The sequence below is a fragment of the Takifugu flavidus genome, chromosome 9, assembly GCF_003711565.1.
Source record: "Takifugu flavidus isolate HTHZ2018 chromosome 9, ASM371156v2, whole genome shotgun sequence".
Taxonomy (NCBI): Eukaryota; Metazoa; Chordata; class Actinopteri; order Tetraodontiformes; family Tetraodontidae; genus Takifugu; species Takifugu flavidus.
Genome location: NC_079528.1, coordinates 13,286,241 through 13,301,728, shown reverse-complemented (window position 1 = coordinate 13,301,728; position 15,488 = coordinate 13,286,241). Strand labels below are relative to the sequence as shown.

The following is a 15,488-nucleotide window of genomic DNA, read 5'->3' as shown; positions in this document are numbered from 1 at the left end:
CATAATACTGCTGTGGAATGATCTGATCTTTATCCTCAGGAACACTGACTGATCCTTCCATTCATAAACTAGTCACCTGAGATGCCTTCAATGACCTCGGGAGAACTCCATTTCCCTAAAAGTGACACTACTCACACTAACTGGATGGACCTTTTAAATGAGGTCACTCTCTTTAAAGCCTAAACTCTTCCTCCATCACTGTTATTATAGGCTTTTGGAGAAATTGGTTTTTCAAAATAAAAGCTTTAGAAAATGCTAAGTCTAAAACTTCTGTGGAGACATTTGAGAGGCAGGAGTGTGTGGAATGACTTTTTATTGCGGGATTATCACTTTTCAGACGACAAGGCTCCCTCGACATTAAAACGAACAGCAATGTACACAACAGCACACCTTTTCGCCATCAACGAAAATTTAATAAAGTAGTGTGAGTACGGAATAACAGAAAGTAATGTAGCGTAAGTACATGAGTTAAGATGATGTCGAAATGTACAGGATGAGCTTGATGTCAATGCCAAAGTAAGCACCATCGTCATGTAGTCAGGAAAGGCCATATTTCAGTAAAAAAAAAAAAGAAAAAGGACAAGGAGAGTTAAACGTGACAAGGGGGGTGGGGGGGGGGGGGGGGGGTCGTTATCACAGTTTTCAGACATTTTACCGACTAAAAAAACAAAAAAAAGGAACAATACTGGTGAAGCACTACTTCATCATGCAAATTACTTTAGTAAACCTTCTGACACAGACAAAATATACTGAACTGGAACTCAACACATCTCTGTCCAGCAATAGTCACAAAGCCTGTATTTATACTCTGAATGTGAGATCCCTATCAAAAATAATATGCAGATCTTTTTTTTCCTTAATATATCTAAAGTGCAAGTATTTATTCGTCTTTATTCAATGCTTTCTGCAAGTATAAAATACAAAGGAAATAAACAGCAATGTTTTTTTCCTGTTTCCTGTTTCCATGTTACATTTTTCAGAAAGGAGGATCTTCATATATAACAAAATTAGATAATGCACACACGCACCACAGGTAAAATATTTCCAAAGGTACAACATATTATCCGGGATGGGGAAGGTAAAGGGTTTCAGACCAGAGGGATGGTGGGGGAGGGACACAGAATCGGTTCATTGTGCATTGACCCGTCCCGAAACATCCAGGATCCTTTTCCTAACTTTTTCATAACATCTAAAAGGATATTTTCTTGATTATACACAACAGTAGCCTGTACAGCTGGAGCAGGATGGACCCGAGCGCTCCGTCTGTGTGTGTGTGTGTGTGGGTGTGTGTGCAAACGGAACTGATGAATGAGCTACTCTGTCGGGGTTTTCTGATGAGTCATGCTTGGTTCGGACCAGAGGCTGCAACCGGCTGTGCCCGCGTGACCATTACGCCAACAAAAGACTGCGACACCGGAACCGCAAACGCCGTGGATGTTTGTTGAAGGATTCGTTTTGTTGTTGTTGTTGTTGTTGTTGTTGTGGCTGGTTCACATTTGAGCGGCCACGAGGCGCGCTGGGGGGGGGGGGGGGCTGGACGCACGACGCTGAACCAGAAAGTGGTCCGACAGATGCGGCACCTGCGTCTCCGCAGGCTGATTGTTGCGCGGGTTTCCCTTCGCTTCATTAACCAATCAGCAGGATAAATATTGGCACAGCACATTTCTGTAAACCAGGGACAACGAAGGGAACGTCGCGCTTCCACTTTTTCCGGGATTTTAAGAGATTTCCGCACGCCTGCGTCGCGTTCAGGCACGGAATGTGTGTAAGGAACAACCACCTGCTGCTAAATGAACAACGAAAACAACAGTGAACACCGTGTTATTAACAGTGAAATGCACGATCATTAGAACTACAAGTTGCCATGGCGACGCCAGTGCATCGTCACCCTTGTACGACCGCCGCAGGACAGCGAGGGGCGTGAACCTACGACGCGCGCGCGCGCGCGAGGTCACTCGGCGCCGATCGTGTGACACAAGTTGTGACTTTAAAAGTGCAAATGTTTCACGGCTGAATCGCTTCCTGCCCGACTGAGCCACAGTCGACAGGAGAACGCCAGTTCTGTATTTCCAGTCTTGAGAAGGGCCGTTTTGGGGTGGGGGGGTGGGGGGGGTTACAGGTAAACGCACGTGGTGGCGGCCCTCGTGCGCGACGAACAGAAACGCTTGATTTCATCAACGCTTCCTGCCTCTGCACCAAAGAAGCCTCTGATCAGTCGCCCGGCTGGGTCAGAAGGTCAGGGTAGGCCCGGAAGCCCCCCTGACCCCACCGGGTCAGAACCGGGCGCGTGTGGACGGTTTAGAGACCCATGACCTTGTCCCGCCCGCCGCAGGCACGAGCAGCCAAACACAGATCGCCTGCTGGACTAAAGAGCTGAAGCTCTTATACCGCGTAAGCCCGCGTGTGCTTGGGAAAACTCCAGTCTGGCACCAGCGAGCCAGCGTCCCTGCCAGTAGCTACTTTATCAGCTTTAACAAGATAAGACCTCCATAGTCCGCGGAGTCGGGGGTGACGCAGCACTCCAAGAAGGCCCGAATCAACACTCGGCTTCAAAGGAAGCTGGCGGGCTGATCCGCATCGGGACCCCAAGCGCTGTTCGAGGTTAGCGTTAGCCAGGGCCAACACCGGGTCAGGGGGCGGCCGCCGCAAATGTGTTAGCACACGCACGGCGAAGGGGAACGGGGGGGACGCGGGTTTCTGATATGATATATTATCCAGACAAGAACACCCAACTAGTCTACGTGCACTGAACGATGATCAAGGCAGCCTACTGGTTTACACAAGGTGACAGGAAACACGCCTCACTTTTTTTTTTCACTTTGAGCAAGTGCTGAGAACATTTACTTCACATTTTGGAAATATAATGCAAACGCATTAACCTCATCATGCTTTCAAATATCTACGGATCACATAGCCTGTACATTTTTTTGTCTTTTTTTTTAAAAGTCTATACATGTGATACAGCGCCACCCCTGGCACGTACACAATATTGCACACTAACGTTACGAGCTCTACATCAGTCAGACCTCTCTTCCTGGGAGGGGGAGAAATCTGACACATTTTGGACCAAAGTTTTCGAAGAAAAACAACAAAATGAAGAGTAAAAGTGACACATTTTGAGCGGTGAGGCCCCCTGTGGAGCAATTAAAGGGGCTGTAGCACCACAAAGAGATACAGTAGATACACCCAGCACCCACAGGCCTCCACCCCAGACTGAAGACATGTGACCAGCTGACGCGCCTGCCAGGTTCGCCCCAGCTCTGAATCCCTGGCCAACGGTTGGTTTGATGGTGCGCGATGGCGCCTACGGAGGGCGAGGCCAATCTTAAGGTCTCCAGCTCGCTCTCCACGGGGGGAAGGGGAGGGGTTTGCTGGGGGTCCGACCCAGAGCTGTGGCTGTGCTATCCTTCCAAAGAGACACATCACTAAGTGGCTGCGAGGGGTTTCCGCCCTATAAGGTGCCACAACAACCCCCCCCCATCTTTGCAAAACTCTGTTTAAAGTTTCTGAAGGTGGTGCTCAGACCATCCTTATTGCCACCTGTGCTCCGGGCACCCGCCCTGCAAATCCCCGGGCCCTGGCGTGCTTTAGCCTCCTCACTGGCACATGAAAACGTCCAGACCCTCCAGGTGAGAACACGGAACCCAGCGGAGTGTTTAAGGCACAGGTCGTAATGACGTCAGAGAGGATGCGTTCCGCTGCCTCGCTGCACCGACAAGTCTTTTTGTCTTTAAATACCCATCTTTGCCTTCTTGACCTTTTCCTTCCATGCTAACCCCCCCCCCCCAAAAGAGAAACAAACAAACAACAGTAACAGCGAGAAGAAACGTAGCCCACAGAAAACGTGGGCGTCTTAATAAGGATTCGTTTGTTTGTTTGTTTTTTTTCTTTGTTTTTTTCCACTGCTGATTCACAAAATCATAATCAGTACGTCTAAGTTAGCACTTTTCTCATTTGGGTTTATATACGAAGAGGGCGCGACAGAGCGGATGTTTCGCTGAAGTAGCTCGGGGATGGGGGGGAGGTGTGCGTACAGGCGTACAAGACTTTTGGGGCGGCGACGTTTTGGAGGTGAGATGACAGAAACGCCGCGGTTAGCCTCGCAGGCCGCCGTAGAGGCCGGCGGCAGACGTGCAGCTCCGCGCCTGCCGGCAGAGGTCTGCGAGCCCGCCCTGCTGCAATAATACACTTCAGAATTAGTCCATATTTATTCTGCGTACCTTCATAATAAACTATACATCTGAGCAGATTTTGGTTTCATAGAGTTTATAATATATTTTCCTTGTGCTGATGTCAAATATTTCTTCTACATAAAGACTGTATTTTTACACAATAGGATAGACTCTGCCTTCACGCTCCCTTAAATCTTAGCATGTACCCACTTTTAGAACTTTTAAACTCCTTTCTTTTTGTCGAAATAGCTTTGACTGTGCAAAATCAGGTTTTTTTTTCCTTTTTTAAATAGAGATATGAATACTCTGTTCATTATCACGGAAATCAAATAGGAAAACAGTTCTTATCTTACAGTTTCAGTCCTTGATAGCAGCGGCTTACTGTTACATGGGTGGTAAGTGGGGGTGACATCCAGTAAAATGAGCGAGGGGGGGCAGCAGCTTCTGCCATGTCTGTGGAGGTTGTGTGGGGGGTGATTCCCTTAGAAATTTCTCATTTTATTTTACAGTTAAGAATCTCTTGCTGTTCAGTTTCTTTCCCCTCCTGCCTGCCCCCCCCCTTCCCGTCAGTCCTCTTCGCCGTGCGAGCCCTCAGGTAGCAGTTCAGAGGCCCGCTTCTCTCTACTCCTCTCATGGATCTTCTTCATCTCCTCTGCGTACTTGCAGAAGGTGTTGCCGAATCTGGACCACACTTTGCACGGAACCGTGATGGAGTTCCGGTACGTGGGCTTCACCTCGCTGACCCGCATGAAGACCCCGTACTTGTTGGAGCCGACGTCGAAGAAGAAGCGCTTGTTGTCGACGGTGAACGAGGTGCCCTCCGGCAGCTCCGCCGGCTCCTCGTCCACCCCGTAGTCGTCGATGAGTTTGGCCAAAGCGTCGCGGAATTCGATGAGACCCTGGGCCGGCAGAGCGATGGTCTGGCCTTGCGCGCTTCCCAATCCGGGGCCCCGATTAACGGTCTGCCGGATCCTCAGGAACCGCCCCCTCTGGTTCTCTTTCAGATCCATGTAATATTTCCGATTTTCGCGCACAAGGAATTCGCTCTTGAGTGCCCGCCGGGGCTCATCCTGCACAATGTCCGGGTTGGTCGGGCCCAGCTGAGCGTAATGCTCGATAAAATCCCCAAGATAATCGCGGAACTCCACGGCAACCGACATAGAGAGAGTGAGGCGGCTCTTATTTCCACCAGCGCCGACCTCGGCTATCTTTAGGAAGCGGCCTTTAACATTCTGCTTCACGTCTATGTAGAAGCGTTTGTTCTGAATGTCGACGCGTTTTGAAGCCAGCTCTTCGGTATCGTGCTGCAGCCGGGACATGGCACCCATCGCGCCCGCGGGCAGCGAGCCGGGGCCTCCGGTGGGTCCTCCGTGGTCACTGCCACTGTCTCTGTCCGCCATGATGCTGCCTCCCTGCGTTACCTTCCGTCGGTTCCCTCTGCCTGCTGGAACCTCAACTACCCATCGAACCATTCCGCCGCTCTATCGCGAGAAGAGGAAAGACAAGAGGATAGAAAAAATAAAAGACCTTAGTGCTACTGTAGCGCCGAGTGGGCTGCGTTCAAGACCGCAACATTCGACAACGTTGGGAAACGGACACATTCTGCGTGATGTGAGGGGGGAAGTGTTCCGAACGCTGTCAAAAGTCACACCTGTATGTCCGGATGACAATAAAAGTCCGAATCTACAACCAGTGAGAGAGGTGTAATGTTTCTGTGAGGGTTCGAATGGATGCCAGGCAGCGAACGGTGGGGAAACAGAGGGTCGGAACAGAAAAAGGTAAAGTTAGAACTTAAAAACCCTGTGTGATCACGGAAAGCGGTCCGTTAGGATGACTCGGAACGGGAATCATTCCGCGTCACTCAGCACCGCAGTTTCAGTTTCTTATCCTGCCTTCTCCGATGTATTGAATCGGGTAAGATTACATTAAAATCTTCCATTTTAATTGTATTTATTTTAAAAGTCACTTTTATTTTCTGCACGGGTTGTTATCCAGGACCCAGCGACTCTGGAGCTTCTTCTACGCTATTATCATCTCCTCACACCTCGGTCTGTGGATGCACCACGTGACTGGGCCGTTGCGCTTTCGAGCTGTCAGAGCTTTCAGCACCATGGACAGAGGCCGGTCCCTGGCGTGACACGCAAATGGGGGGAATGGTGCCCCGACGTGCACGCTTCCTGCCGGAATAAAATGGCTCTTACGCATCCTCGTGGCCCCAGTCATCCTGGCGCCATTGACATGTCACCCTTCTGATATTTTATTTGACCCTTTTTGCTCTCATCGTGGACATCAGGGGGGGTCTCTGACCTCTAGTGAAGGACGCCCGGCTCCTCGGAGGGAGGGAAAAGGAATCTTATGAATGGTCTGGTGGATATGGAGTTGGCGGGGGGAGGAGGAGACACTTGTGGTCACCGTAAAATATGGGCAAAGCTTCTATTTTTTAATTGTTGAAACATTCCCGTAGCAGCTTTGGATGAAACAGCTGATATGCGGAAACACACTTGGACGGATGTTAAAGTTTAGTGTCTGCGCTCATGTTTCGTGCACACTTATTGTAATATTAGTGATTTGCAGAAACTATAGGAAGGGGGGTGTTGGGAGGGGGGTTAAAAGGGCTCGTTGTGAATGTTTGATTCGAGCTGCTCCCGCAGTGAGCCGAGAACGGGAAGTTAAACTCTCCCCTCGCCACGCTGACGGATCCATTGAGAGAATTTCGCAGCGTTAGTCATCGCAACACATGCCCGCAGTGTGTCCAGCAGGCGCCTGTAGCCTCTCCGTGCATTGGTCTTCTGACTGGAGACCCACAGTGGGCTTGGCTCCCGACGCTCTCCGCGCTGCGACTGTTCGCCGCTCGCCCGATTCCTCTTCCTCCCCCACGCGGACGCGCTGGCTGGGTCAGTGTCGGTGTGCCGGTGGGTGCCCGGGTCATTAGAGCCTTTGCGCAGGACGCGGCGAGCCGACCCGGAGTGACCAGGCCGGTGATGTTTTCTCGCGTCAGCCGCTGGCGTTTGAAGAAGGGGGCAGGGGACGCGACTGGAAGGTGCGCACCACTGTTGCATCGCCTGTCAGGATAACCGCCGCTGCCGCCTCTCTCTGCGCGTCTGCTTTCCTGCTTTCTCCCTTCCTCTCCTTTCCTACCGAAGAAGCCGATTTTGGACTTGAAATCGTCGGACGATCAAATTAATTGGAGAAAAAGGGGCGAGATCGCATGCGTGCGGGCGTGGAGAGGATATAGTTTGTAGTGGTTCCCCTCTGTACGCGCAAGATGCTTTTTTCTTTTCAGAGAGGCAATGCGCCCACCCATGCGATGCTAGCCTATTAGCTGGAGAGAGAGATAGAGAGAGAGAAGGAGAGAGAGATTTCAGCTCTGGATTCAGGAGGAGGCTAATTTACGAGCGTTGTTTTGCCTTTCAGGAAAAGGGGAGATAACGGGGGGAGGGTGGTTGGTGAAGGAGAATGCAGCAATCACATTTTTAAGCATGCAGAAGTGGGCCGTTTCCGGTTTCTAGGCTGGTGTGTCCCTCCATCCGAGGCCAGCAGCCGTATGGGGAAAGCAGCGGCAGACCCAGATGGCATGGACACTTCCAAAAGGTCTGCCGCTCTGCCCTGCCTGCTCTGCCGGAGCCCGTTCGCCGCCGTCCCTCTCTTCCAGCTCGCTCCGCCGCCCAGCAGCACTGCAGCACAGCATAGGCTGACGGCATGAGGCTTGATCCAGTGCATTTCTCCATGCTGGTCATCGGGGTCTCCTTTGCTTGTTACGCCCCGAGTCTTAACTCCCTCCAGGACCAGGCGTACCGATCAGCCGTGGTCATCGAGGGCGAGGTGCGCTCCTCCCCCGAGAACGTCTCCTCTCGGGAGCCCTACAGTGTGAATGTCAAAGTGCTGGATGTGTGGCCCGTCAACAGCGGCGGCCTCGAGAGGGAGCAGCTCGTGACCGTCGGGGACTTCGGCTCCGAGGCCCCGTGCACCACCGTGGAGAAGGACCACAAATATATCTTTTTCATGGACCCTACCACCGAACCCCTGGTGTTCAAGGCTTCGTACGCCCCCGTGGACGCCAGCGAGCCCGAGCTGAAGAAGGATGTGGAGAGAGTGCTGTGCGAGGACTGCGGTAAGTTTAAGGCTTTTTTTTTTCTACCTGCCATACACTCACAGCGCACTATAAGGGCCACTGTAGCTGCCATGGTGATGTAAGGAGACAGTCACCGCTGAGAGGCTGCGCGTGCGCGCCCATTCTATAGCAATGTTAGTGTGCGTTCACGCGCGCAGCTGATACCACAAGCCTCCATAACCTGGTCACCTGTACTGAAACGAGAAAGGAGCGCTCTGTGCGTGCGCGCGCGTGTGTGTGGCATGCAGCAACTGCATGTGTGGTCACGTGCGTACGTGCGGAAAGAGGCAGTTGCACATCTTGATCGCATCTATGTTGCATGAAGGACCTGCACAAACACCTTTTAATAACAGACCAAGCCAGTGTGTGTGTGTGTGTGTGTGTGCGTGCGTGCGCGTGCGCGCGTGTTCATAGTGGGCTTCAGAGGCAGGAACGCTGTCCTGAGGTCAGGCCGGCTCTAAAGTAGCAGATGTGTTGAATAGTGTTTCCTGAAAATGCCATCAGATGCTGCAGTGAGAGTCTGGAGAAGGTGGAAGCAGATCACATCTGTCTGCAGGTCTCCACCGTCCACCTGCTCTTTTGGACTCACTTTTGGTCATTGTCAGCAATATTTGGATTTTAACGCGAAGCGTTTCAAAGTCTGTGGGGAGACCACTGCGTTTCTGTGGAACCTGAATGGGTTATTATGACCAGAATCTGATTAAAGCACAGGTGGAGATGTTCTAATCTTGGAAAGTTTGTCTTTTCTAACCGGATCAGGGGCTTCTACACTCGGGTTAAATGGACTGTAAATCACTATTCTGGTTCATTGATGAAGGCTGATGGCCTCAGAAAGGTTATTTACCTTCCTCTGGTTTGAAGTTATCAAGTTATGCGAGCAGGATCAGTCCCAGGCAGACCTGAGCGCGTGCACAACGGAAACAAATGTTCCGTAGGAGAGAGCGACTCCATCTCAACGCTGTCACATGTTCTCCCAGTGAAAAGCGCTCGCCGCTTCCTTTTCCTGCCAAGACGAGCCAAACCTTTGAACCTGGCAGGAGCACGTATCGTTCAATGGAGCGGGGAGCGTTTACGCACCGTCCACTCAAACAGTGGGAGCATCTGTTTGTTGTCCATCACTTGTTCCAGTTCTAGATTCTGTCCGTGAAACTTCACGTCATTTTTTAAAAATGATCCTTCCGCAACGTTGTACATGTAAAAATGCAAGCCCCACATCTGGAGATCCTCTGACTGTCCTCACACTTTTCACCTTTTACAGATGTATCCCCCCCAGAGCTCTAGAGTTCTAGATCTACACCAGCTAGAACTCACTTCTGTCAGCTGTCACGTCAGCAGTGAGCTGGTTCTGTGCATCGTCCATGTTCCTGTTCCAACACCGTCTCCTCCATGTTTGACCGGCCACGATGAGGTTCCATTCGGATCCTCATCTCTTTTCCTTCCCCACTTCCCTCCCGTCACTCTGATACTAACCTAGCTCGACCAAAGACTAGTCCTCATCTGTCAACCCCTGAAGCTGTGTTGATTTTCTGAATGCTTTCTTTCTAATAACCCACCAAAGTAAATCTGGTGACTGTGGAAGTTGTCCCCCCCCTCGTTGATGGTGATACTGACTGGGCTCCCATCTGCCCATGGAAGTGAAAGTTTGGCTGTAACTCCGAAACATGGCTTGTTCTTGTGAAGCCCTTCCATGCTGGGTGGGAGCGACCGTAGCGTCCATCAGGGCGCTGGATCAGACGCGGTTGGAGTTTCATCTCTTAGACCGGGAGGATTGTCCACACCCAAAACTACCAAACCGATTCTAGTTTGCACGCAGGTGTTCCAGAGCCTAATGTGGTCTTCTGATCGTTGCCGTTCATCGACAGTTGCTTCTTAAAATAACTTTATCTGATGCCCAAACATGGTGTCACCAATGCTGTATCTGTTGCTCGCTGGAGCGTGTGGTTCGGCGTGCGCCTGCCTTCCTGTCAGTCAGACGCACGGAGAGGAGACAAAGGAAGGGAGAGGGAGGGGCCTTCACTTTTGAAATCACAAATAGACGCCACAGTAATTCGCACTGTAACTTCTAAAAATAGCAGGTCCCTTTGTTGCACCTCCTCCGGAGTGACAGCACAACAGTCACTCCATCGTTTAACATGGCTAAAAATAAAGGCTGTCGACGGCGAGGCGTTATTTTTGGTGTGAATCAAGCTGGGTTCTCGGCCATCCCAAATATACATTTGTCAATAAGATGTAGTCCAAAAACAGCCCAGCGGGGTGCTGCTGCCAGTACGGTCAACCAGCGCCCTTCAGAGCTCAGGGACCAGGCTAAACCCAGGGCTGCGTGCGTCCTGACCTGTGCGTTGGGAGCTGTGCGTGCACGTATGTTCAGCAGGTCTCTCAGGTGCGGCGTGACGTTGGCACGGCCTCTCAGCATCAGTGCGAGCAGCAGCTGGAGGGCAGAGCCGCTGAGGCAGTGATCTCCAAATCCAACACCATAATCCTCCATGGGGTTTTTTTCCTTCCGTCTGAAGCGGAACGTTGAAAGCATGCAAAGGCCACACCCTTGACGTGGCTTCGCTAATCCACGTGAATCCAGGCTATTATTGCTTCCTTTAGGCTCTTGCTTCCGCTGACAAGGGCACAAGACGGGAATCAGACGTGTTGGAGACGCGCGATCTGGGAAGCCTCGTGTGCAGGAATCTCCCGCGTGAAGCCTTTTTTTTTGAAGCGTCTCTAACCCGGGGATGGTGCAGGAGAAAATGTCAGTTCGCGAAGTGTTGCGCAACTTCTGAACTGTAAATGACAGAGTCTTTTTTAACTTTGAGGCTGAAGGCTGCGCCCGCCCGACGCTGCTCCTGCCGCAGTCACAGCTGCCCCAACAGGAGCAAAGTAGCTGTGCTGCTTTACTTTGTTTCGCAAAGGTCCAGCGTGGGATATTTTTAGCAATCTATTTTAGACCGCAGATAAAATAAGCATTAACGCGCTTTTTTGTGGTGTACGAAATCCTCAGAGAACCGACCTCAGTGAGTTGGCCTCACCTCTGTAGCCTGGAACACAAACTCGTGGTTTTACAGCCCCTAATATTGGAAATGAGATGACTCCCTGTATCGTAAAGCAACGTTTTGATTTTCCAATCAAATTTTTCTTTTTTACTTTTCCCTTCTTCATATGTATTGACTTTCTGTTAAGGATTCATTCTTGCACCAACCCAAATAGCCTTAAATCGCGGCTCCAACTTCAAATTGCAGCGGCTCCATATCTTGACCGAGCACGAGCCTGAAATGATGAATCCACACAAATGAAAAGAGGTCAAAATTAGCTCAGAGGGTTTGAATTAAATGCATAATATATGGCAGGAAATGCATCCAGGGAGAATCAGGTATAACTTTTACTGTTAATCAGTGAATTATCAAGTGTGCACACATTTGTGTGTGTGTGTGTGTGTGTGTGTGTGTGTGTGTTATCCCTCACTTGTCTGTCCCATTCTATTTCCCTCTTTGTTGTGTTATCTGTGTCTATTTCAGACACCACTGTGTGATTTTCCCTCCCATTCTTCTTCTCCCTACTGTCTCACTGTCCGTTTTCACCCTCAAACGCACACACCACACACACACACACACACACATGCTCACAGCCATGCCGGTTAGCTGTAGCTGTTGTTGTTGTGCCGCGCTGCAGATGCCCCAGTGTGCTGTCATTAGCTGGGAGATGTGGGGCTGCTATAAATTATGTACACTGAATAACAGAAGGCAGAGGGTTCCTCCCCTCTATTGCCTGTGTGAATCTACAGTCAGACGTATAGGACCCATTTTTACTTTAGTGTGCATGGCTGACATTAGGCTGATCATCTCTGCTCACTGACACGTGCATTACCTGAGCAGAAAACTGCCGCCTAACTTACGTGCGTGTCCTTTACGTGTGTATGTGTGTGTAAGTGTGTGTGTCCTTGCTTGTGAATAATGTATCAGCACTCCTATTTTCCAACATCCAGCCTGAGTAAAAAGTGACACGTTCCTCTTAAAGGGACCCACCCGGCAGCACATGGCTGAGTTTGTGAATGAGGAACCCCATTTACATTACATGCAGGCGGAGACGCGCACGGACCCGCATGCAAATGAGCCGCACGCGGCAGCCACGCATGGATGCGGCTGCGGCTGCACGCGCCCTCCACGGCGCATCAATAAATTGTGTGTTTTAGACAAGAAGCTGTTGGCAGATGCTCTCTTTCTGTCCCGGATCCGATGACATCACCGCAGAATCCGTTTACGTAGACTTAAATATTAAGTTTTTACAGTATCTTTTAGATGTGTTTCGGACCTGGGGGGGTCAGATGTCTCCTAGATTGTGGAAGAATGCTATCTTTAGCACACAAAGGTGCGCTATCTTTATCTTTCTATGTTGAGCTCTTTGATGGTGACGGCTGGAATATCTTCATCTGTCTTCCAGATGTTCTCCTGCGCCACTCTGGATGTTATCTTTGGACTATAATGTGCTTGATAAAAGGTCTATCTTGTATCTCTGCTTGTGTGCGAGCATCTGATTTGAGAAAATAGAGCTTGATGTCCTGAAGGAATGTTAGCTGGACTCACTGCTGCCCCCACTGGTGGGGAGTAGAGAGTGCAGTGAAATAAAATGTCATTTCATAGGTTATTAAGCTGTTATAAAATTGTATTTTTTACACCATATATTCAAAATAAACTGACCAAATTAAAAGTGGGAAGTGGACATGAATGTCCAGTTGTTTGAAAAAATACAACCGTGACTAAAACAAAGCAGAAGCGAGGGCCATGGAACGCACCTGCAGGTGTGCAACTATCACAGTTAGAGTTGTCTTTGGGCTCTTGGAGCTAAATAAACATGTTTTCAGCGCTGTATGGAGGGTTGGCCCGTTTTCTTGATTCTGCTGCTGATCTTAAGAGCAACAGTCCCGCTTTCCTCAGTCTCCACCTTGAATGTTCTTCTCTCAGCTCCTCACACTCGCTAGTTTAAGGCAGAAAGTCTGCTGCAGCACTGGTGTTGGTGCTGGTGACCAGGGGAGCGGGCTCGGTCCCAGGCTGCACCAGCACGAGGGAGGCAGGTACCGAAATGAAAGAGTTCCAAAACCCATTGATGTAAGTGAAAGCAGCGCTTTCATGTCAGAGCAACACACTCAGGTTGAGTCTCTTATGGGACGTTACTGGTACGTATAATCCCAAACAAACACAAACCCTGTTTGATAGTAGAGGCCTCTCTATTTTTGATGCTGACGCCACGCTGACGCCTTCTGCATCACAAGCAAAGTCACATGGTGGCTTATACAAGCCTGACGGATTCCTCTGGTAGACCATGGGTTTATTTGGGTTAACTGCCCATTTTTCCAAGTACAAGACGTGTCACAGAACAATAAAGGCAGCACTACCAGTCCAGAACACCCAGAATTAACTTTTTCCTATCACATGGGCCAAATACACTAATGTACGCCGCTATTGTTGAAACAATAAACATAACAGCTGGAGTTTAAAGGAGTTTAACTGAGTTTTCCAGTGTCCTCAAATTAGAGAAGCTGCCAAGTCTGTGAGACAATACAATCACACATCTAAATCAACTTTTTTTTCATGGTTAACAAACCATTCAAAGAACAACGCTGGGATTTTTGTGCTTTTATTCAATACAGTTGTATTGCTAGTCATGTGGAAATTCTACATCTGCTAGCTACCACACGTGTTAAATTTGGATCATCAAACCTTAAAGTAAGAAATGTCTTTCTGCCAAAACCAGAACTGTCTGGTCTGTTGCCGGGGGCACCGTAAACAGTTGAGATTGGTGTGATGTGAACGTGCGGCTTGTTCATAATCACAGTGTAAACAGTGACCCAGCGGAGAATGAGGCGTCTCAAATGAAGCTCTAACACTGTGAATGAGACAGCAGCAGGTCGCTGCCGCAGGACCAGTATCAGCTGCAACGCTGCTCCCAAACAGCAGAACTTTCCACATCCAAGACCAAAGTCTGAGGATCAGCTGTAGTCACATTCATAATAAAACATACAAAGATTTTAGAGATTAAGATTGGAGGAAAAGATAAAGATTTCTCGGAAGTTCAAACAAAAGCAAATCCTTCTCCTACATCCACCACTGGAACGACTTCAGAGTGATTTCCCTTCTTTTTTCCAATGAATGCTAATTATTTGCTGTTTACCAGCGTTTCACCAGTATGTTTTGCCATAAATGACGCGTTCGGCATCTCACATGTACAATGTTCGTGTGCACCCATCCTACGTTATTTAAGATTCTTTCCAATCACGGACCCCGAAGCAAGGACAAATAACCAGGACTGAGGAAAGGACCCATGGGGCTACACCCCGGGAAATATGTCTTTCCAACTTTGCTTTGACTTTCAAAGCTGCAGTGGGGCGTCTTTGTGTCTTTGTTTGGTCTCCCAAAAGGGCAGTGGGACATCGTCCTCCTGCACAATCTTTAGCTCTTCATGGATGTGATCAATGTTCCAATCCCCTTATCAAGAGTCTTGTGTCTGCTTAACAAGTCTGCAGTTAATGGTGTGTGTGTGTGTGTGTGGGGGGGGGGGGGGCATTATGGTACCTTGGTGGGAGAGATGAGAAGTGAGGAATAGTGGGGGAGTTGGGTGGAAGAGCAAAGCCAGACGAGGGAGAGCCGAGGGAGCATAATGGAAGAAAAACACGAAAAAGAGGGAGAGAAAAGCAAGTGTGAAAGAAGAGAAAGCTCTGGGTCAGTGGGAGAAAAGGAAAGAGAGAAATGGAGGACAGGTGCGGCATCAGGTGACCTGCATATGACTCCCAACCCTGAGAAAGACAAGAAAAAGAGGAGAAGAGAATGAAAGAACAGTTTTTCTCCACTTTTCTGCCTGCAAGATATTCAATATCTATCTGTCTGTCTGTCTGTCTGTCTGTCTGTCTGTCTGTCTGTCTGTCTGTCTGTCTGTCTGTCTGTCTGTCTGTCACCAGAGATGAGGGACAAGGTCAGGTTAGTGTGTGTCACTTGTGCAGCCATGCATAGACTCTACGTACACGCAGACTTTCTTAAATCTCAGGCACATGCACACACACACACACACACACACACACACACCACACACACACACACACACACACTGTCAGGTGCTGTATATCGTGACACACACGCCGTCAGACATGTGCCTGGCTGCCGCTGCTGCTCTGCGGAGGTTTGTAGTGTGCTACAGCGTGAACGTCTGCTTCAGCCGCTCTCATTCAA

General features: G+C 49.7%; 2 protein-coding genes across 5 annotated transcripts in view; one reads left to right on the top strand and one right to left on the bottom strand.

Annotated features, from left to right (window-relative positions):
* Positions 1–296: 296 nt before the first annotated feature.
* purab (purine-rich element binding protein Ab) lies at positions 297–5,690 on the bottom strand. The gene has a single exon (XM_057043632.1). The coding sequence runs from the start codon at positions 5,642–5,644 to the stop codon at positions 4,739–4,741; it is 906 nt and encodes a 301-aa protein (XP_056899612.1). The 5' UTR covers positions 5,645–5,690; the 3' UTR covers positions 297–4,738.
* A 1,155-nt stretch (positions 5,691–6,845) lies between these two features.
* The window catches only part of nrg2b (neuregulin 2b), a 29,422-nt gene continuing 20,779 nt past the window's right edge, over positions 6,846–15,488 (top strand). For 2 of the 4 annotated variants that reach the window (XM_057042970.1, XM_057042971.1), the window contains exon 1: positions 6,851–8,283. In XM_057042970.1, coding sequence (XP_056898950.1) covers positions 7,872–8,283 — 412 coding nt within the window. In that variant the 5' untranslated portion in view covers positions 6,851–7,871. Of the gene's footprint in view, positions 8,284–15,488 lie in introns of all 4 variants that reach the window. The other 2 variants (XM_057042973.1, XM_057042972.1) reach the window with 2 other exon arrangements.

Bases quoted from the DNA above. Each gene is read 5' to 3' on its own strand.
- purab (XM_057043632.1), bottom strand. From the start codon at position 5,644: ATGGTTCGATGGGTAGTTGAGGTTCCAGCAGGCAGAGGGAACCGACGG.